The 22,920-nt window shown below is 37.4% G+C and overlaps 2 protein-coding genes across 3 annotated transcripts; both read left to right on the forward strand.

Moving 5' to 3' along the window:
• Positions 1-5,054: 5,054 nt before the first annotated feature.
• Positions 5,055-8,119, forward strand: LOC122349607 (transmembrane protein 256). The gene is made up of 4 exons (XM_043245717.1): positions 5,055-5,207; positions 5,391-5,428; positions 6,230-6,310; positions 7,587-8,119. The coding sequence occupies exons 1-4, from the start codon at positions 5,126-5,128 to the stop codon at positions 7,728-7,730; spliced, it is 345 nt and encodes a 114-aa protein (XP_043101652.1). The 5' UTR covers positions 5,055-5,125; the 3' UTR covers positions 7,731-8,119.
• A 2,996-nt stretch (positions 8,120-11,115) lies between these two features.
• LOC122349405 (protein MB21D2-like) lies at positions 11,116-20,424 on the forward strand. Of its 2 annotated transcripts, none has more exons than XM_043245438.1 (3): positions 11,116-11,276; positions 12,348-12,562; positions 16,536-20,424. In XM_043245438.1, the coding sequence occupies exons 2-3, from the start codon at positions 12,358-12,360 to the stop codon at positions 17,897-17,899; spliced, it is 1,569 nt and encodes a 522-aa protein (XP_043101373.1). In that variant the 5' UTR covers positions 11,116-11,276; positions 12,348-12,357; the 3' UTR covers positions 17,900-20,424. The 2 variants fall into 2 exon arrangements, with proteins under 2 accessions (XP_043101373.1, XP_043101374.1); XM_043245439.1 differs by having other exon boundaries at positions 11,116-11,267.
• The last annotated feature ends 2,496 nt before the right edge of the window (positions 20,425-22,920 follow it).

Here is a 22,920-nt window from a genome sequence, read left to right on the forward strand (position 1 = left end):
ATTGCAGAGAGACACAAAGGACACAAAATATTAAATAAAGCCATTATAAAGTCGTTTCATAACATTCAGATTGAACCATGGATGGCAGATAGACTATTCTGACAATGTTTTTTAGTGGACCCTTGACAGTGTAATTTACGGTATTCATCTTAAATAGCTTAAATTGTGTTCCGGAAACAAACAAAGCTTTTACTGGTTTGGAACGACATTGGGGTAGTCGATTAATGACAACATTTTCATTTTGGGTTGGAGTATGCATTTTTGTGTATCACTTAGTAATTGTTACTGAAAATTCAGCTTTCTCATCATGGCAACAATAATGCATAGTAAGTATAAGAGAATTCTTTCAATAACATAAAAAAAAAATCAGCTCAATCAGCTCAAAGAAGATTGAGCAAAATGTTTAATTACAAACATTCCTACGGCATTCTAAGCAGGTAAGCGCCACAGGTCTCTTCACCACTGAACTTTTCAAAATGGAGCTGGTGGTTAAATCCTGTCAATTTGCATGAGTTGCCTTTGAAGCAGGATGGAGATGAGACTAATGAGCTTTGCTAATTACTGTTCTGATCACTGTCCCTATCTTTTTCTTGCTGTCTCTAACATCTTCCTATTTCACACTTTGACTACTGCTAGCATATAGGCACTTTGTGCAAACGGTGCATTTCAGTACTTAGATCAGAGTGCATTACCGGAATCTCCAATGCACTCAGTGCGCGTGCCTTAATCTCCAGCATAATTTAAATGCTTGTGAAGGCCAAATTTTACAGGGAAGGCTCTGAAGATTTAAATTTTTAAAAACAAATTTCCATAAACCGTCTAAATCTTCATAACCCATCTTTGTACAAAGCCTCGGAGCAAAGGTTAAGGTTGCTCTCATCCGTAATAAGATATCAAGTTTATAAGGCTTCCATAATTACATTACTGTAAACATGATTTTCCTTTGTTTCTACAGGATGAAGGACAAGTCAAAATGATTTTCTGTAGTAATCAAGCGGTCAAGGTTCGGCTGGTGCACATAGCCCAATTATTCCCTGCTGGTAAACAATTTATGTCTTCACACATCCAAGAAAAGTAGCACATTGTTTTTGCAAAGATGTACGTTTTACAATGTCAGCATGAACACTGATCCTGATTTAATGTAATGTTTAATGTTTGATGCAATGTTTTTATTTTGCGCCAGTATATACACACATTACAATCAGATGACACACAACAGAATAGTTTGTATTTATCCATTATCATTGCAAAGCCATCACACAATTATATGGATTTATGCTGATACCGTTCAAAACAGTTGCAGCATCATGAAATCAATGCAGCTCCAGATTGAAAAATCACATGACATTTAAAAACTGGGATGGATTGGCTCAAAAACTTCTACCATCTATGCTCATGGGAAACACAGATTTCAAATCCTGTACCATCTAAGCAATTGTCATTAAAACGAATGGGAATGACAATGGATTGGTCTCCTGGGATTTTGGTAAATTGACAGCATGACACAATTGATCTTACTTCACCCAAAATGAAAACTGTCACACAAAAGTGAAGCACAAAAGAAGAAATTTTGCAATTACATTTATGCATTTACTGTCTCCCAAATTGATTTACCATAGAGAAATAATGGCAAATCTCCACAGAGCTAACTATATTTATAATTTGTTGCTGTTTTGAACCCCATTATTTTTACGTAAAAAACGAAATTTAAGACCTTTTAAGAGCTATTTTTGTTGTATGTACAACATTAAATATTTTTCTAAATATCTTTCTTGAGGTCATTGCACACTGATTTCGAAATTCTCGTCAATCAGACCAGGTTCGATTTTCTCAGTTTTCGCATCTGAAGCAAGCATTTTGATAGAAAAAAATGAGGAAAAAACATTTTGGACTTTTACAGTTTTGAAAAAACACAAGGATAAACTATAACCAAAAAAGTCATTCTGGTGTGACCCTTTGAGGTGCAAATGTTAGCGCTGAGGACATTAAACCACTATAACCAAAGAGGCTACTTCGGATTAATCAACTTTCGTTTCCCACCGCTAAAGTTTCAAGAGACAGACGTTTGTGTGGTATTAAGCTCAAAGCCCTGAGTCAGAAAGACAGCCAAGTATCTATCAACAACCTGATCCCTGCTGATAACCGGTATCTTCTCTTGCTCTGACACTCTCTGACTTGGCAAAAGTAAGAGTTAGAGAAACTTACAGTGTATCTTCAAGCCCTCAATTTCCACATAACAGTAAACCAAGAAAGCTGTTCTCAGACCAAAGCTATGCCAATCACACACCATGTGCTAAAACAATCCACTGATTCGGAATCAGCTATTGGCACCATGTTGTTTCTGCTGCAGAACTCATGTGGTTCTCTCTCTCAAACCTGCTGTTACTGGAGGTCAGGGTTGTCTCCTGAACTCTCACGAGGGCTCTTTATAATTTAACGGCATACAGGGGGCTGCATCCACACACCTGCCGCACTCGCACACAAAGAGAGAGTGAGCAAGAGAACCTCATTTTTGATCTATTATTGAAGCTCTGTATTTGAGAAAGCTGTCTGTGTTGAAGGATGAAGATTTATGCATGCATCGTGGAATTCACAATGCTGAGGATGTCTTTCAAAGGATGAATATACATTGAACATGTTGCACAATACAATAACCACTTGTTAAAATGGAATGCATGAGTGTGGTCGAACAATCAAAGCAGAAGAATAACATAGAATAGAATAGAATAGAATAGAATAGAATAGAATAGAATAGAATAGAATAGAATAGAATGCTGTAAAATATGTTTACTTTCACAGCATGAAAAAACGTCTTCTTTTGTATTCCACTTAAGGTTTAGAATAAGATGACAAATGTGGCCAGGAACCACAGTCATAAGGGTACATTTTCTGAAATTGAGATTTATACATAATCTCAATAAACAGACTTTCAGTTTATGTGTTTTTTTATGATGTAGGACAATATTGGCTGATGTACAACTGAAACAACTCAGAATATTGAGAAAATCACCTTTAAAGTCATCCATTTTAAGATATTTAAAATGTACTAAATATCTTAATTGAACATAATCTTCACATAATATCCTAATGACTTTTGGCTTGAAAGTATAATAATTTTATATAATATAACTATAATAGTTTATACTTTTGACCCAAACAAATACAGCCGTGCTACTTATGACAGATGTTAACACAGATGTTATTAAAGCATCTTGCCTTTTGATTAGAAGAGAGATTATTCACAGAACTGCATGACAAGCAAATGGACATCTTGTGGTTAGATCATTCATTTGGATTCGGATGGTTTGATTGCATTGGTCTTTTTTTGTGAGCATCCGAATAAGTTTTTAACAAACAGAAATGACCTTGACAGATAAGGATTCTGATGAAACTTGGCAAATTTGTGGGCAGGCAGCAGAGGGAACCGCTTTTATGTAAACTAGTGTTTGGTTTAGAAAGCCCTGACAGAGACAGCCCCAGTGCATCAAGTGCGTGTGGTTTAATGTTTCGTGGTTGTGCTGTTCTGCTTGTCATTTTGTCTTCTGTTAGTGGCTAAATAGCGCTAGTGAGAAAACAAAGCCATTTCGCTGGAACAGACTGTCAGGTGTAGTCTCTTTATGTACTCAGAAACACATACTGTACAGCTCTCTGTATCCGCCTGACTTCCACGCTCCCACACGCACAAAGAACATTATGCAGGCTATTAAGAGAACTGTACTTGACATTACAGAATTTGCTAAACAAGAGTATGCAAACTAGCAGACAGATAACGCAGAAACAAGCACACAAACATTATTTTACACACTACTACTGTCAAAAAGGTTCATCTACAAATGGGTCAGGCTTTTACTACATTTTGAGGACCATATCTCACCACTTGGACAGTAAAATATGAATGCCACCACATGGAAAGCGAGTGTAAACACAAAGGTCAGAGGAAAGAAAAATGGCATTTAGGCTACTGTAGGCTATTATAGGCCTAATAGACATATTTACAAACCTAAATCTAACCTTTGCTCAAAACTCCTGTGTACACTTGTATAAACAGAGTTATGGAAAGTACAGAAGGCATGGAAATGTTTTCATTGACTGGAGAATGTTTACATCCTACATTACATCAGCACTGTTGCGCTGATGCAAATGTAGGGCCAAAAACCTTTGATTTGTTTTGCAGGTTATTTTAACAGGTTAATTATTTTGTGTGCATCGCAAATTTGGACCAAAACCTTGTGTTTACTCAAGGACAGGATTTCTAAAAATGTAATTTTCTAGATATTAAGGGCTTATTTTGTACACCCACAGACGTTTCAGACAGCTTAGTCTTAGCAACAGTCAAAGTAAAACAGCGCCCCTCACTGGACGCTGAAAGCCCATGCCTGCTTTAGTATACTGAAAGAAATAGTAAACAAGCTCCAAAATGGCTTTATTCCCCCAACAGTTGAATAGAGAAATTAAATGCGTACATACTCTAAAAATACAGCAAATATTCATAAGAAAATGTTATTGGTTTCATATAATTTTTCTGAGTTTAGAATGTGCATTAATAAGTCTGCGTTTTGTCTAAAACTTATGAGATATGCACGAATCTATGAACCACGAGAATTAGACTTAATAACTTTTTTTTTAGTGAAATGGCGGATTATTAATAATTCATACGCACTACATTATGCGTGCTGCGGCTTTCGGTGGCCAAGGTAGAGAGCTTGTTTGATGAAATAGCGAATGAGGGTCACGGCAGTCGCATGTCGGGGTTTCAAAAGATAGGGCTGCAAGAGGGAAAATTATACATATAAAAATACTGTTAAGGCCTAAGTGTTTTTATGACCTTGAACGAAAAATCACCTTCGCGCAAAGTGTACTATTTTAAACAAATAACTCATTATAGGTCTATTTTATTAGTTTCAATTACTATATTGTGTAATTTGGTTGCTCTTAACTAGTAACATTTTCGCTTCACTGAAATGATTTATCTGAACGCTCACGTGATGTGAAACTGCGCCCTTGGACGCCATCTTGGCTCAGCGCTCGTAATTACAAGTAGATTGTGTCACTCTTCCTGTTAGATCCGTAATGACGTCAGTTTCCTGCATGTACTTACGGCTGTACTCTGGTTACTTCAGGAGTCATGAACGCCGCTTTGCTGGTCCAGAGGGTAGCAGGGATTTCTGGGGCTCTTGCTGTCGCAGCAGGTGCATATGGAGCTCACGGTAGGTATCCTTTCTGATCGATTGTGTTTTATTTGGGTCTCGTCAGGCAATTGCTGCGTCAAGACGTTAAGATTATTACCACTGGGCACTTGACAGATCGAACGTGACCGAACTCACGGGACTGAGCGTTTTCTGAAAGTTTTGTATGGCTTTTCTGCAACTCTTATTTTCTCTCCTGGGCAGGATTCAGGCACAGTGAAGCGAGTGAGTACCAGAGAGAGGTGAGGATACTTGGCTATCATGCTTTGCTGCTTTGTCACTCTTTTCATCTTACCTAAAATAGTAAATGAAAACTGCTTTGCTTTGTACGCAGGACCTTGTGGTGGAAGTCAGTTTTAGTCGAATTAGAAAAAAAATACTCTTTTATAAATAATAATATTGACATTAACTTTTAAAAGAATGCCTGTCATAATTGTGGCAACGCATTTTTAGATGACTACATATAGCCCCTTTATCTCCGTTATGACTTATTATTTTGATGTTTATGTAACAATTTAGACTTTGCATTTGGTAACACTTTACAATAAGGTTAATTAGTAAACTTTAGTTAACAACATTAGTTAATGTGAACTAAGAATGAACAATATTTCTACAGCATTTATTAATCTTAGTTAAGACTAATTTCAGCTTTTGCTAATGCATTATTGAAATCACAATTTAAAGCAAACATGAACTAACACTGAATAATTGTATTTTTTATTAACTAACGTTAACAAAGATACTGTAATACTGTAAATACTGTAATAAATGCATTGTTCATGTTTGTGTTAGTTAATACATTAACAAATGTTAATAAACGACACCTTATTTTAAAGTGTTATCTTGTATTTCATGATTATGACTTAATTTCTATCATAATTATGACTTGTTATCTCAGAAAGTCAACCTTTTATGTAATAATGATTTAGCAAAGCTTTTTTTTTTTTTTTGGTGGAAATAAGCTTTAGTAGTATTGGGGCATTTTTATTATTTTTATCCCAAAATATTGGCCCATGTTTTTCCTGTTCTTTTTGTTTCTTCAGTTGTATGATACAGCAAACAAGTACCACATCTACCACAGCCTGGCATTATTAGGAGCTGCTCGCTGTAGAAAACCTGCTCTGGTAATCACCTTTTATCATCGTTTTTACTTCAACATGAACATGTTTAGTGCTAAACTGACATTGGCGTAATGATAACTACAGTAGTAAGTGAAATCATTAAATATAAGCTGATTTCAATGACCTCACTGTCACAAAGTGTCCAAAATTTATCTGAATAAATTTTTTTACGTTATAGCTTTTATGTCTATACCTTTCAAATATATGGTTGTTCTGGATATTTTATTGTAGATGGTCAGTTGCAGTATTCTGTGACCGTAATATCGTCTTAATTATTTTAAATTGTACAAAGTGGCAGTTGTCCCAGGCAACCAATTTCCTAATAGCAGAGCTTTGGCTGTATTCTATCCCTCTGTGGTCTTTTGTTTCACATTATTAAATAGTAGATAACGTAGATCAATATATCAATTTGTATTACTTTATTTGTTAAGTAGCCTTTTACAAAAGAAGGATAATGTGCAGTCAGCTGCTCATTGTTATAAAATAAATCATATGATTATGACTGATTCATAAGTTTCTACTGATTGAACATCGCTGGTATCAAGCCTGATATCTGGCTCCCATTTGATTTGTTACCATGTCTGCATGTATCTTCGCTGTTTAAACGATATTCATTTCATGTTTAATAGGGTCATATGATATGTTGACATGCTTGAATGTTCAAAAAAACATTATTATAAAAACAATACGAAACATTATTTAAGTCCCTCTATCCCCGCCTCTCAAACTCCGCTGTGTCCATGTTTCTCTCACACACACACACACACGTGATTCTCTACACTGCTTAAAACAACGCAATTGAAATCAATAGCAAATACTTTTTAAATATTAACAAAACATAATACAGTAGCTGATGGAGAAGTGCCAGATTGTCAGAGCAAAGTCAAAATTGAACACATTTCTTTTTTAGAAATAGCCTTTGCACAGCCAGCCTTGTACTCTGCTAGGTTCACGAAACTGTCGTCCATAAAATGTTTTGCACCAATTCGATCATTTGGGTTGTGCTGCTCTGTTGTGTTGGGTAAGTTACTTAAAAAAAGTGATCTACTACAAATTATTAATTACCATCAGGAAAAGTAATTATAACGCTTTATATAATAGAAGTATGATGCTTATCATGCTGTACTTTGCTTGATGACAAAAAGTATGTTAGTTGAATTGAATAAAGCACCAAAGCTTGAGCAGAGTTTATATTGAGAACTGAATGACTTTGACAAGGAACAAACCAGTAGCAATCACATAAATTAACACACACTTCTGTTTTTTTTTTTCTTTCAAGGCGGGGGCGATCCTTCTTGCTGGCATGGGCTGCTTCTGTGGCCCACTCTACCACCAGGCCTTAACCAATGACCCCAGCTTCAGCAAGCTGGCGCCAATTGGAGGCTCATTGCTCATCGTTGGATGGGCTGCGATGGCTCTTTGAACTTTGACTCCATTTGGCAGACCTTAACCGTGTTGTTTTAACATTCTCAGTGATTCTGTTCTGTTTTGTCATTTGAACATGAAAAGAGGAGCTATAGGGTGACTGAAGAAGAAAGGGGTGGAGAATTTCACATCTTATCTAACCCCTTTTCAGTCATGTCTGGAAAGCGATGATAAGGCCTTGGGATCAAACATATTTCTTTTTTTTTCTCCACACTGTCACAGGAATTTTTATTTTGTCAGCATGGGGAACAAAAAACTTTTGAAAAGCTTTCCTTTGTGGCTTATTACAGAGAGCGAATGAGTCACACTATGGGTTTGTTCATGTCTTGAAAGTGTATGTACATACTTTTGCTTTGTTTGAAAAAATAAAGCGGTCTGCAAAGCTGATTGCCGGTTTGACCTTCTGATATTGGAGGAAATGTTTCTCTGAATGTTTCTCCCAGGTCAAGATCTCAATAGCCTTCGGGCTTTGATCCTGTAAGTATGACAGTACAAAGCAGTTCATTATCTGCGACCTTACTTTTAGCGCTTCTAGTGTCCAAACTTGTCTTTATTCAAATGAAAAGTGAAATCCAATGAGGTTCTAATTCTAGGGCCTGTGACTGTCGGCACATAGCTGGGTTGGGGACCTTTGAAAATTGCTTTATAAATCCTCAGGTCAATTTGCAAGGGCAGCCTCATAAGCCAACTCTATTGAGGCGAAAGGCTTCTATTGATGCCGCACGTCCCAATAAAGTGATCACACCACTCGTAAAACCCTCATTAACTTAGGCTATTAGCAGAGCCCTGCAAATCAGGGCAAGGCAATCAAACCACTTTAGTCTCCTCTTCACTATCCTGATGGAAGAATAAGAAATGTCTCTGTGCTTGTAAAAAGATAGACATGCTTGAAGGACGGAACAATATAAAGGCATTTTTTTGGTTATGTATAATTAGATCTGATTTTGGTGCCTCCAAGCTGGAGCCTATTTTGAAAAGTTTCTTCCTTGTTTCCTCTTCCTCCTAACTGACATTTCAATAGCGCTGGGAATTCCACCAGTCGCTCATTACTGAAGTCAGATCAGGGTCTCCTCGTTAAAATCCATAAAGGCGTATCGCGCTTTGCTTCATGAGGCTGTGTTAAGTGTCTCCTCCCTGGCTCTGTCTGGATAGATGCAGCCAGTAAAAATCGATGTTTAAAGCAACCAATACATTGCAGTGGCCCTGTGGTCATTCGGTCGTTAAATTCTCATCGTGCTTGAATGATCTTTCTGTGTTTGAACCAGCATCTAAGGGGCAGTGCTGTGGGCAAGCAACTTTTAACTCGGTTCGCTTCAATTGGGTAAGAAGCGGTCAGTGGCAGCGAGGTAGGTACTGTTAATTGCGACTCATGGGAGTTGAAGGCTCTCTTTGTCGGTATTCATGTGGCTTAACTTCCTCCCCTGAACACCAACTGACATTTCGCATTTACCCTCGCTTGTGTGGGCAGTGCCAATTCATTTCCCAGTGTGATGTAGTGCGACCCCCGGTTGTCGAACGCGTCGTTCTCTAAAGGTGTGGGAAGTTCGCTTTGAATGAAATGGCCACACGTGCTGATATGATTACCTAAACTCTCTCTTTCCCGCTCCTTTTTTTTTTTGAGACGTCAATCATAACGGCACATCCTGCAGAAGATTGCTAATACATTTTCAACATGTCAGTCTCCTTTTAACCCTGCACCAAAAAGATCGTCATTCTTTCAGATGCGCTCCTTCAAAAGCTGTCACTAAACATTCTTCTCTATTAAAACCTCACTTGAACTGCCGTCCAGCTTTTTTGTGCCATGAATATGGCCATGCGGTTTTGTGCGAGAGGCAAGTGGATTGCATTCGAACAAAAGCTTGATTAAAGAAACTGAATACAGAAGAGTTTTGTATTATAAATGAAGATATAATTATATGCGCATTAGATTACAGGGTTCAGTCGTTAATTAGAAGGTGTAAGGCTGTTGGGGATGGTGCAGAGAGAATGATGCTGCAGAAGCGAAGAATTAAAAAGCTCCTCGCTGTCTTTGGCCTCCTCCGTTTCTTGCACGGCATCAATTATCTGCGCTGTCAGCCTCTTAGATGCTGCTTCAAAGGGGAGGTATTTCAAGGTGACACCACAGCAGAGGGGGTCGGAACGGGACGGGGAGAGCTGGCGAGGGTTTTTGAAAATCTTTTGATCACTCTTCACCTCCTGGAAAAAAGTATTAGAGCCGAGGAGAGGAGGAGTTTAAAAGCTGTCAGGGGAGCATTTGACTGGAGTCCACGGTGTCTGTCTTTTAAAAGCTTGTTCCCTCACTCTAAAGGGCAGAGTTGCAGTTCTCAAACTTTTTCAGGTTGCACCTTGATCGCCAAAACAAACGTTTTAGTTCACCCAAAACCTCACATTTGGGGAAAGCGTTCAACCATTTCAGAGCAATCACATGGGCTACATTAGTGCAGAAGTTACACTTAGTTTATAGCCTTTTAATTTAATAATTACAGTTAATATCATGGTTTCTAAATGTTTGTGTATCTTTCTAGGGAGTATTTATTTATACATTTTTTTAAATTATTTTTGGTTGTACTTTATTTTACAGTATGTGAACTTACATGTAGTTACATGTACATTTACTTACTGTGTACCTACCTGAGAAATACCAGGAATATAAGGTTAGGTTTAGGGGTAGGTTCAAGGGTTAGTACCTAGCTATTAATTCTTACTATATTTTTTTAAGATTACCAACTATTAAAAAAAAAATACTGTAACAACATTGTGATTTTTTTATTTTTTTATTTTACAATTATTTATAGGAAAACAATGCAGAATTCTGAGTCTTCAGTCTCACATAGACCTAGTGCTGAAACTATTATTGTTATAATTAAAGTAAACAGCCTTTTTCCCAAAGGTTTTTGAAGAATAGAAAGCTCATTATAATTTATTTGATCCTTCCTAAGGTAAATGTCTTTCAAAAAAACTTTACATTTTCATGTAACTTAAATAATAAAATAAAATAAATGAATATATAAATTAAATAAAATATACAGCTGCTTTTTAGAGTATTTCCTTTTTTCTTTTGATCATTGATCAATTATCATTTCTATCCTTGCTTTAAAATTTAAACCATAATTTAATCTGATCTAATGTAATTTAAAGATATATAATATAATATAATATAATATAATATAATATAATATAATATAATATAATATTACTTCTAATAAAGTTATAATAGAAGAAGTTTTAACAGAAAATAATTTACCAAAAGCTTCAACTGAATGATTGTTGCGAGACATAATCAGTGCACATAGCTGACTCTTTTGTATAAAAGTTGCACCTGACGCTGATGGCCTGGATACATTTGCGTCCCGTTAAAACAGTACTACTAATCCCAAGATCCTCGGTAGAGGTCCGCGATTTCCGGGAGTAGTATCGCCAGTGGGAAGGTGCGCGCAGGGGGACCTGTTGGAAATGACGCGAGCTGAAATCCTGTTTGAGAAAAGAACTCACAACAAACAACCCGGGGTCTAAGGCAGAGCGCACCGAGCCAGCGGTAAACAGGGTGTGTGTAAACTACAAACAACATAGTCATTGGCGAATCTAGAGGTGTTTAGCTGGTTAGCACGTTAGCTCGCTCCACACCTGCTAGGCGGCTCATTTGGGCTGCTTGATTTTCACGCAGCTTATGCTCGTTTATTAAACGGAAACAATCTATTCCCTCTCAAACAGCACACGCCATAAGGAATTATTGTTTAGATGACATGTTTCAGAGTTGTCGCTATGTGTATAATAACGACCTGTCAAGTGGATCAGTAGTTTCGCTGGAGAGACATTAGCTGGCTAATTAGCTGATTAATCTGCCCACTGACCCACATTCTCTTCAGCCGCTATGAATAACTAACCCGCGTTTAACTATTTAGGCGGTATTAAATATTAATCTGAGTTTAAGTTGGGTAATTAGTAGTCCTGAGTAAATAGTGTCTTGTTCATGCATTAGCCGTTTAGTGTGTTTATCGTTTAGTGCCGAGAAGTGTTTAATAAACGGCAATTAAAATAACTTGATTGTCTATTATTCGCTTGAAATTGTAACTGCCATTATTAATTATGATTAATACAATTTGCGTAAATGTTTATGCCATTGTTTGAAGCAACGTCGTGTCATATTTTTATATGAGAATAAATAAGATGAAAAGCTGTCAACTTTTCATTGGACTGGTTTCTTCTTTAAATTACATGAAAAAGGGAAAACGTATGCTAAACTAAAACTTTAATTAAAACAATGGAAAAACCATTAGGATAACCTTTAGGGAAAAAAAAAAAAAAACACCTTAAGCATTCAGAATAACATGAGTGGACTTTGAATGATTACGTAATTGTGGCATCCATAATTGTAATTGTGATTTTGAAATTAGATTAATTGCACAGCCCTAATTAAAATGTAAAAAAAGAAAACTGGATCCTATTGCAAAATGGAAAAAAATCGCATATAGTACATCTTGTATAGTTAAAGTAAAAAGCCTTTATATTCGAAGACGTATAAGTATATTTAAGATTCTAAGAGTTGTTGATATACATAATTGTAAGTGAGATGATTTTGCTGATAGTTTGTTAATATTGATGTGGTTTCTCTCAGGTAATGCTCAATGGAGACGCTCATGAGTGCCGTGGCCCCACGTGCACCGGCTGCGACGGTGAAGCGGGTGTCCGAGGTAGACTTCCGCTCGGGCACGACTCTGGAGCAGCTGTCCGCTCAGGTGCAGGAGCTGGTGCAGCTGGAACAGGGAGAGTTCGGAGACCAGACCGCACTCGAGGTGCACACGGCCAAAGACTTCATCTTTAATATGCTGGGTGAGGATTACATGGTGAACACATAAACATACACATAAACCCGGAGTGTTTACCACTTTTTTTTGTTTATTCCGTCCTCTAAATCACTGCTGTAGCTGTCTGGTTAAAATCAGCTAAATAAAACCACCATGTTATACATTTAAGCATAGTGTACTTCAGGACAAGGGTATTTTTCAGACATTTTCAAATATTTATACAGATTGTGTCAAAGCAACGAAGCCCCACTGACACCAAGAAGATAACTATAAAGATGACAATATTAGCTTTCACACCAGTAAACAATATTGTCGGTTTATTTTCAATGCATACTCGCTTATTGCTTTAAATCCCAGAGATTTTTATAAAAGGACGGATTCTGATTGGGTGTCAGTGTTTTAGAGAACCAAAAAAAAACGTTCTGAAAGTGATTCCAGCGATATTATTTCTCTGTGCCTTTATTGTTCTAGCTGTGGTGTGGTCTTTGCTTTAATATAGAAAATTATTTTATTGTGTATATATTGTATATTTATTGTCTTTGGTGTGAATGAGTCTTAAAACTGGAAAATAGTGTGTAGATAATGCCAGAAATACTTAATTTTTCAATGAAAGTCAATGAATCATTGATTCATCTTTTTATCTATCTATCTATCTATCTATCTATCTATCTATCTATCTATCTATCTATCTGTATATAATGTTAATAGTGTTTGTTTTCTTAGATCGTTACTTTCAGGATGTTAGGATGTTCATAAGTATGAAGTGTATAAAACAAATGTGAAAGACTGAATATGTAATTTGGGGGAAGCTGTAAAAAAAAAAATTATCTTTTAAAAGACGTTTTGATTATAATGATGAGCTTTGTTTATCCAGGCCTCTGACTCAAGTGAAGCTGTTTGTCCAGCAGATGTCTCTAGTTCCCCTTATTTTTAATTTCCCCTTACATATCCCACCAGATCTCCCCCAACATCCTTTTCTAATCACTTGCTCTGCCCTGTCACAGTGCAAACACACGAAATGTCTTATTTTTTGGCCCTTTTTGTGTGACGCAAGTGAGGGAGAGGCAGATTTGTAGAACGGCATTGTTCGTTAAAAACATCACTGGAGCTGCTTCACATAATCCTGTCAAATGCTGGATTAGGTGACAGTTTCTCTTTTTCTCTATTATTCTGTTTTTTTTTTTTACCTTCCACTCTCCTCTGTAGAAAAAGTTTCAGCCTCTAGCTGTCTTCTGGTATTCTTTCGCATGTTGTATTGTTACTCGTGAATCTTCCAGCATCTGGGTTTACTTTTGGACCTTTGTTTACTGACGTGGTTGGATGATTTTTTTCCACCACCCTGCCATTGTAACTTTTATATTTCTTTTTGTCTGCCTCTTGTTGCTTTCATTTCCCTTTTTCACTTGGCTTTAACCCCTTGATGTTCAGCCGAAAGCCTACTTATTTTTCTTGCTCGTTGTTTCCGTCTCTCGCTCTCTAAAAATATTCAGACATTTTCAAAGCAACATCCATCACAGACCTACTGAGAGTGATGGGTAGACAGCTTTTTATTTTTATGCTAGGCAGCGTGCTCCTTAGCATTCATTTGGAATATTCTGTCTTGTTATATATGAATAAAAAAAAAAAGATTATCTACTTTTGATGACCCTTGCCTGTCCATCAGGATTTAGGTGTTAATTCATTTCAGAAGACCCGAATAGATTTATGTAAAACAAGTGCCTTGATTTAAATTGCCATTGATGTTTGCTTCCTTCAGCAATCATCGTGATTTCTGTTTTTCACACAAACATTAACATACCATCTGCATGCCTGCCTCCAGACTCACTCTAAACCTGCAACATATTTCTCCCAGAGGAACTAATTAAATTGGAACTGTGTTAAAAATGTGAAGGGCAAAAGGGATCATTGTTATTGTGGAAAAACAAAAAGCACTCAACTTGGTTGTCCTGAAGTGAAGGTCACTGTGACCCCGCTACATACACCAATTTTCAAATTGCGAAGACATGCGTTTTTTTTATATTTATTTTGTTTCTTTTTGTGTAGTCATGTTGGCTTTCACTAACTTTAAAAAAAAATATATATATCTTAAAGGTATCCCTTTTTAATGTTAATCCCTTTTAAAGGGATAGCTCTTTATTTACTAACATTTCACTTTTTTCCATTTAGCCATAGAGTATAGAGGGGTCCAATTAATCAAAAAATATATGCATCTATGTCCTGTATGCTTTAGACAGACAGATTATGTTGCGTTATTATAACTGCATCATGTCATTTAAATCATATCATTGTACTTATTTCACTTCAGTGTCTCAAACGTCCTGTAGAGGTGAATGAGTTTAAAGTCATGTAGGCCTATGTGTAAATCAGGCTTTGACAGCGGTGCATGTCGGCCACTGATATATGACTTGTAAGCGTGTATGCTAACCAGCTACCCATTGGCATCTGTCATGGAGAGTGATGTTTCTTATTGAAGGCATTATTTTGTTTTGTTTTTGTTTTCAAGTGGTCAATAATGGTGACCATATGAGGGAGTGATGAGTGAAATGCACCTGATGCTAATGGCTTTTGCCTTAGGGACCAATAAACATAATGAATTAATTTGCATAAACTGGTAATTAGTGAAGACATTGCTGCTTGTATTAGACAACGTGATTTTTAACACTCCCAGCAAGACAACAGTTCTTTTACTTATTTCCCTAGTGAATCATTGTCTTGCGATTATGGGTCATAAAAAGCACTATTAAGTATGGCAGCTTATGCTTACTGTATTCTGTAATTGTCAAAGGATTCTTTTAATTACAGTGGATTGAAATGAAATAAAATGTGGTAAATAATTCTAAAGATATTGGTTGTGTTGACCAATTTCTGCCTTCATAAAATATTGAAAGGCAAGACATTCATTTTCATTAAAAATGAATTAAGAATTTAAAGATCTGGGTTACATCTGAAAAAGAGCAACAGCTTCAATTGCAAAACAGAATTGAGTGAGACTATTAATTTATATCTTTTACTTTGAATCAGCTGCAATTATCTGACTTGGTCTGAGAAGAGGTTTAGGGAGATGTCGGTCGTCTTAGGAGAAGCTTTCTCTTTCTCTCCCTTCTTTTTATCTGATTTTATTCCGTACTCACTTCAGGAAAAAAATATAAAATATATATATATATATATATATATATATATATATATATATATATATATATATATATATATATATATATATATATATATATATGCAAAATGATCTCCCATGTTTGCTCTGAAGGCTTATATTCTTATAGATTTAAAAGTATTCTAGACAGCAGTAATTTTCTTTAAATTTAGTTCTGCATTCCAATCAGTTGTGTGCCATAGGGCTGCACATTATAATGTTTCTGCCCTTCGTCTGACCTCCGGCCATTTAGCAAGACTCAAACAGGAAGTTTGACCAGGTGATGCCTTTCCTCATTAGTGGGGTAAAGATTATTCTTAGTGCACTTTACTTGGGAGCAAAACTGTAAGGAAGCATTTCTTTATATTTTTTGCAGTTGGTATCAAAAAGAACCTACTAGACATAAACCAAAAATCAAATGGACTGTTTTATTTTTCAGAATTTCCCAGCATTTTGAGCTTTTAAAGGATTGTATACTAAAAAAATTACTCTCCCTCAAGTTGTTCCAAGCATTAATGAGATTCTTCTGTAAAAGATGCTTTGAAGAATGTTGATAGTAATTTCCTTCCATGAAAGTTGGAGGCAACTGTCAACTCTTTGGAAAGCAGCATTCTTCAAAATATCTTTTTCTTATTCGACAGAAGTTATAAAAAGTCATACAGGTTTGGAACAACATGAGGGTGAGTAATTGGTGACAACATGTTTGGGTTAACTATCCCTTTAAATTGTTTAGAATAGTGATGATGGATTCTCAGTCCTTCCCAGTCAATGTCTACCTGCCCTTCCATTTGTTATTGTAAAGTATGGTGAAATTACTTCTTTTTGTCATAAATATTCTTCATCTCCACAGGCCTGGTGCAGAAGGTAGACAAGCGATTGCCAGTTGCCAATGAATACCTGCTGCTATCAGGTGGAGCCAGGGAAGGAGTTCTTGACCTGAACCCAGAGGACCTAGGTGACTATGCCAAAGGTGTTGACTTTGATTTGGACTTTACTCTGCTGGTACCCGCTCTTAAACTGCATGACCGAAATCAGCCTGTAACTTTGGACATGCGGCACTCCCCACCATGTCATTCATGGTTGAGCCTGCGCCTCTGTGACCCTACAATGCTGACACGTTGGAGTATCTGCTGTCAAGATGAGAAAAATAGAGAAAATAAAGATCTGGAAGACGAGGATGAAGAAACTGAAGCAGTACGAGGCTCAATTCCATCCCTGCAGCCTCCTCAGTCATTAGATGGATGTTATTTCTCTCCATTGCTGGTCGCCGATTGGTTCTGGAGTGTAGTTGGGACGGCGGTAGAAGAGTTGCGGAGAAATCCTCAAAGAGGGATTCCTGTTCCTGATCGTGTGGAGCGGAATGGTCCCCTAACAACACTAATTCTGACTGCAGGAACTAGTCGTATCCTTTACGACTTGCTTCCAGTAGTGTCGTTTCGTGGCTGGCCAGCCGTCGCACAGGGCTGGCTCACGACCAATCATTTCTGGGATGGCAAAATAACAGAGGAGGAGGCCATCAGCGGGTTCTACTTGCTTCCTTGCTGTTCTCCATCTGCCAGCCCTTCAACCAGACCTGACCGTGAATGGAGACTCGCCTTCTCCCGCAGTGAGGTCCAGCTAAAGAAATGCGTGCCCTACCCAATGGCACAAGCCTTCCAAGCAGCTAAAGCTGTACTGTCAAGAATATTAGCTCGCCCTCGCACCGGCCTTAGCTTATACCACCTACGTACCTTGATGTTTTGGGCTTGTGATCGCTTGCCTACAACCTACTTAAGCTGTCCAGATCATGAGACTCCTGCACGGCTGTTCCTTGGTCTACTTGATGATTTGGCTCACTGTATTCTGGGCAAACATTGTCCTAATTACTTCCTCCCCCAATGCAACATGCTTGAGCACCTTACGGACAGCGCCGCCCTGTTAGTGGCACGAAAACTTGCACATTTACGCTCCGATCCCGCAGAGCACTTAAGAGCTGCTTTGGAGCAGGCACAACAGGCATGCCAGCTCAAACGTGAGGCCGCGGTAGCTGCGAGCAATGGCCATGGGTTATCATCACCTACCCATGGATATGGTGCGGGATCCCCACAGGACGACCGGCTAGCACAGCGACTACAACAGCTGGTGACAGAAAACCCTGGCAAGTCTATTTCAGTCTTCCTCAACCCTGATGATGTTACACGCCCGCATTTCCGCATTGACGACAAGTTCTACTGAATGGACTGAGCTGGTTTACACACTGCCCAGGGTACAGAAACCCTATATGACAGAACTTCTAGAAGACCTAGTCAAGTCACTGTGCTACTGTATTACCAAATAGTAAAAATGAGTCTTCACAGAGGGTTCTCTGTTTGGCTCAACAAGGCTGACTACAATCAAAGTTGCTTGACACTCTTAAGGGATTGTATGAGTTTCACAGGTGTCACTATGTCAGGGAGAACAAAAGTAACAGGAAGGATAAATTTTAACTATGCGACTCGTATAAAATCGAAATTCAGTCCCATCTTAAGGAAATCCCCATCGACAGACTGCACATCAAGTAGACTTGATTCAAAGATGCTATTCTGTTCGAAGAGTTTTTTTTTTTTAAAACTTGCTACTCAATACTACTGAGAAAGGAAACTAGTATTTTTCTGCTGTGTTCCACAGTAAATCCCGAGGGCAGTAGAACTGGAAAACTAACTAAGCCAAGGTACATTATGATGAAATCGAATGTAATTTTTTTTTTTTCCTTTTTTTTTTTTTTTCTTTTTTTTTCAGTGTATGTGTGGAGAAGTTTGTGACTATTGATCACATAATCTTCTCTTTCTTTAGTCTGTCAGTTACCCTGCTTGCTCCCTTTCTCAGGTACTTTTTTTCTTTTTAACTGGTGAGTCTTGAGCTGTTCTACAGTCAAAAACAACAAAAGCAGAAAGTGAGAAAAAGATGAGGAATAACTTGTAAATCTAGGCCTTGTCCTTTATGTATAAGAAGCTGTTGTACAGCCTGTAGAAACAGTCTTTTTGAAACAAATGTTGTTCGAAGCTATTTTCTGTTTACTTTTTTTTTTTTATATATATAGATTCTTATGTTAGATGCGGGTGATGGTCCATCAAGTTTCAGAGACCGTTTTAGATTAGTTAGTCTGACAACACTAATTGATTCAGATTTTGTATCGTTTTTGTTTCTGATTGGATTCTAATCTGCACATGAATAAGCAGTATATGTTAGTGCTATTCTAAGGGCTTTTCTTTGTCAATCATTGTTTCATATGTCGGGAGGAAACAAAATATGGAAGATACTTTGGAAAGTGGGATTTTGCAGTGATAAAGGTTAGCTGCCAGAACTATGTACCGAAACAATGAAAAGACAGATCCAGAGTGGGCAAAAGAGGTTTAGAGAAAGGATAGAAGGAATGTGTAAAGAGACAGAGCAATGCATCCTAGTGTTTTTTGTGTTTGTGAAAGGGTCCTACAGTATCTCGCTCTTGCAGATTTGCATTGGTAGCTGTGGGAGGCAGAGATGGATGAAGAAAGTCAAACACAACGTCCACTGGATAGATTAGGCTGAACCAATGGGACTCCTGGGACTGTAGACATCTGCTCTCCCTCACTCATTTTTGCTTTCTGTCGTCTTCCTAAATCCTTCCCTCTTCATCGGCCTCCATCTCTGGCTGTTCTTGATCCATCTCTACCTCTTTGACTGTGCTCAAGGATTAAAGAACAATGTTACACGTGTATTCAGCATAAATCGTATTAGCGCCCTGTGGGAGTTGGCAGACCATTCGTGTGTGCTGCTGACATGGCTGCTGCGCAAATACAGAGCAATCAGTAACACTGTTGCCTTTGAATGACAGCAAAATGGTGGGGAATAGGCTTTTTCTAGTGGATTTCTTATTTCAATATGTGAGACGGGAGACATGCTACTGAAAAGAGTTTGTGTAGTGTTGCACATGGGACAGGTGGGTACATAATGTCTGCTGTATGCCAAGGAAAAGACACCAAAGAAAGTTTAAAGGACTGATTGCTGAGATTAAATGTCATGAAGAAAAGCGGATGTATTTCTGTTGTATATTGTCAGGGTTTGACACTGTATACCTTAAAAGGCCTCTTTAGTGGGTTTAAATATCGTAAAATGCTTGAATCAATATTTGTAATGCTGATTTAAATGTTTGTAATGCTGATTTAAATGCATATATTGACCGTTGTTTAGCACAATGCCTGATATCAAATGAACAGTGGTACTATGCAAGATTTCAGAATCACCTTTATGAATGAGATATTAAGGCCTACCATGTCTGTGATCATTACAGAGAGTATTTTATACAATGAATTCATTGGGGAAAAAATTAATGTTCCTGCCTCAGGGCATAATAAAATGTTCCGGACGCATTTCAGGTGATATATCTGAAGGAAGCCAAAGCACAATTTTCCTTCCCAACTTTTTAATGATGTGGTCCCAGTGTTTCATTATCTGACAGCATAGTCCCTTGTGTCATGCTGTTGTGTACAAAAGGTTTTTTTTGCCCTCAAGCAGAAAAGAAAATGCGAATGTAAACAACTTATTGTACCTCTTGAATTAATCTTGTCATCAACTCAAATTCTCAGAACGGAAATGGAACAATGCGTATTTAAATGGTACCAAATATTTATATATTTAATATCAATTCTCTATCGTGCCTCAGAAGGCTTCTTTTTTTTTTTTTTTTGTGCTGGGGTGGGGAATTACCCTCTATGTAATCATGTGTGATGATGCTGGTCGTAGCATGAAATAAAACATTACATCTATGAGAAATTGTGGTTTTTATATTTAATATAAATGTGTGCTGGACTAAAACATGCTAGGAGCTCAAGTTGCAGGTATCGCACTTAAAATCAAAGCGAATTTAAAGACTTACTAAATACAATACGTTTTAAAGGTAGAATAATCCTCCAAAAAAGCCTTGACGTTTTGGTGCCCTCTGGATGTGAAATACAATGTTGGTCCAACAGAGGATGCTGTTTGATTACAAAGTGTTAGCTTGAACCTCAAGTGTTCTTATTCTAGATGTCACTGGAACTACCATGTTTCTGCTCAGTCTCATAACACATAATTTTGTATTTGAGCATAAATATATGCAAAGTGGAATCCAAAAGAGTCCACACTGAAGATCTGTTATTTTCATTTAAGCTTGAAAGATAAAGTTTTAGGATTTAACCATGTTAGGATTTGATATAAAATGCAGAAGAAAGATTCTGTCCAATTTTTACATCAGCAATCAAATGTGGTTTGGTGGTGTTTGCCATGTTAAGTCTGGAATAAAGCTAGGATAACATGGGTTTTTTTAGGATTTGCACAAACACATGAAGTTTGACCACTTTCAAGCAAAAGGCATTCAAACCTCCCCTTAAATTTCCCCACTAATATTATTTTTTGTAATATAAAATGAGAGAGAAGGCCATATATAAGTATTAATTTGTGTGATTACTAGACTGACCCTAACTATAATTATCTTGTTTCAACATTTTAGATGAATTAAGTATTTGTAATATAGTTTGGTCATATGTTGCTATCCTACTGGTTTTGTTTTGACGTTTTATACCCTCAAGATGGCAAAATCTCCTCACACTTTGTCTCATGTCAGTTGACTCGCACATTACCGTGATTGTTTTGTGAGGTTGACTAATAATTGCACATCATACTGAGATACACATTTATTTAGCGTAAATTAATTTGTTATTCTTATTACTTATATATCCTGTTTAATTTTTTACGGCCGTGTAGCTCGTAAGCACAGCAGCAGCTGAAGGGCACTTTGGCTGTGGTTGATGGATGGATGGATGCATGAATGAATGATGTTAAGCCGATGCTGAAGAGCTTCAGACACTTCTGAGAAAGATGATGAAGTTGCAGCCTCATATTTTCCCACATACTGGACACGCACACACACATAGTCTCACTGATACCTCAGCAGTCTGTCCTGTTTCATAAAGAGGATTACACATCAGGCACGAGGGGATTTCCTGGAATGGGACACTCGCATCCTGTCTGTTGCCTGTCTGTCAGTCATTCAGCTGTTGTCATGGTAACATTGCTATTGCCGGACATTTCTTCACTGTGACCGCCAACTTGACTCATCCCCCTCAAGGTCGAGCAGGGGACAGATTTCAGATGTGATCCCCCAGGGTCACTAAGAGGAGGGACGTCTTTCTGTTTTTGTCATCCAGCTAGTGTAATTTGTTTCAGTGTTCTCGGCGTGATGTGTTACTAGAGTGATCCTAATGGAATTAATATAAATGACAGTGATCTCTCTCCCCTCCTTCCCTTGATGTAGTGGAGTCATTAAACAGAAATTGAAGGCCCAGGAGCCAAATCAGTTCTAATTCCGATGATGAAAAAAATATGAACCTGACAAAAAATATTACTACTTTTTTTGGGGTTTTTTTGTATGATGAAAATGGTTGTGATGAATGTTCTGGGGTTTGCAATTCCCAAAAGCGTGAGATTATAGAGACCCCCCTAATTCGCTTTCAATGCGCTTGGAAAATGCTGCCAAGGGTTGTTTTGAACTGGTGAAACCACCTTCCAAACTCAACCAGAACCACTCTCAAATCCTTTAAAAAACAAAATACTGAAACTGAACCATTTCTCAGTTGCTTTGTAGTTGGATCTTCTTGTACCCTTCTTGCCAGTTTTGAATTGCAGCACTGCTTATGTTCCGTTTGATGAATAGTTTGTGTTTTATTATTCCTCAATTTGGAGAGAAGCATCTGCTAAATGAATAAATGCAAACTGAAATCGGAGTATTTAAAATCCAGGTCTTCAGATTCTTCGTTCTTAGAGATGGAGCATTACAGTACTTTTTTAAAAGCTTAACAAAAATCTCTAGATCAAATTCACAGTATTGAGTAAAATTGCTTTATTGGTTATTTAATTCAACATCACACACAATCTTTGATGGTTTATTTTGTCCATATACATTCACGTGTTGGCAGACGGTTTTATAATGCGTTCAAGGTATGCATTGTATCAGTTCATGCATTCATTGGGGATCAAACTAATGAAGAAACATCCACATGTACTGCCAATCAGGTAAACTTCATTCATTTGCAAATGTGTATAAAGTGCCCCTTTTTGAAAATTACCCTTTTTGCGGTATGTAACACAGCTGTAAGTGAAAGTGAACCATGTATAAATGTCTCTCAAATTCTGAATCATTTAAACAAGACATTTTTATAAAACAAATCCGAAGACGTTTCATGTCAACATGAAACATTAGC

Source organism: Puntigrus tetrazona, chromosome 7, assembly GCF_018831695.1.
Source record: "Puntigrus tetrazona isolate hp1 chromosome 7, ASM1883169v1, whole genome shotgun sequence".
In the NCBI taxonomy this organism is placed as follows: domain Eukaryota; kingdom Metazoa; phylum Chordata; class Actinopteri; order Cypriniformes; family Cyprinidae; genus Puntigrus; species Puntigrus tetrazona.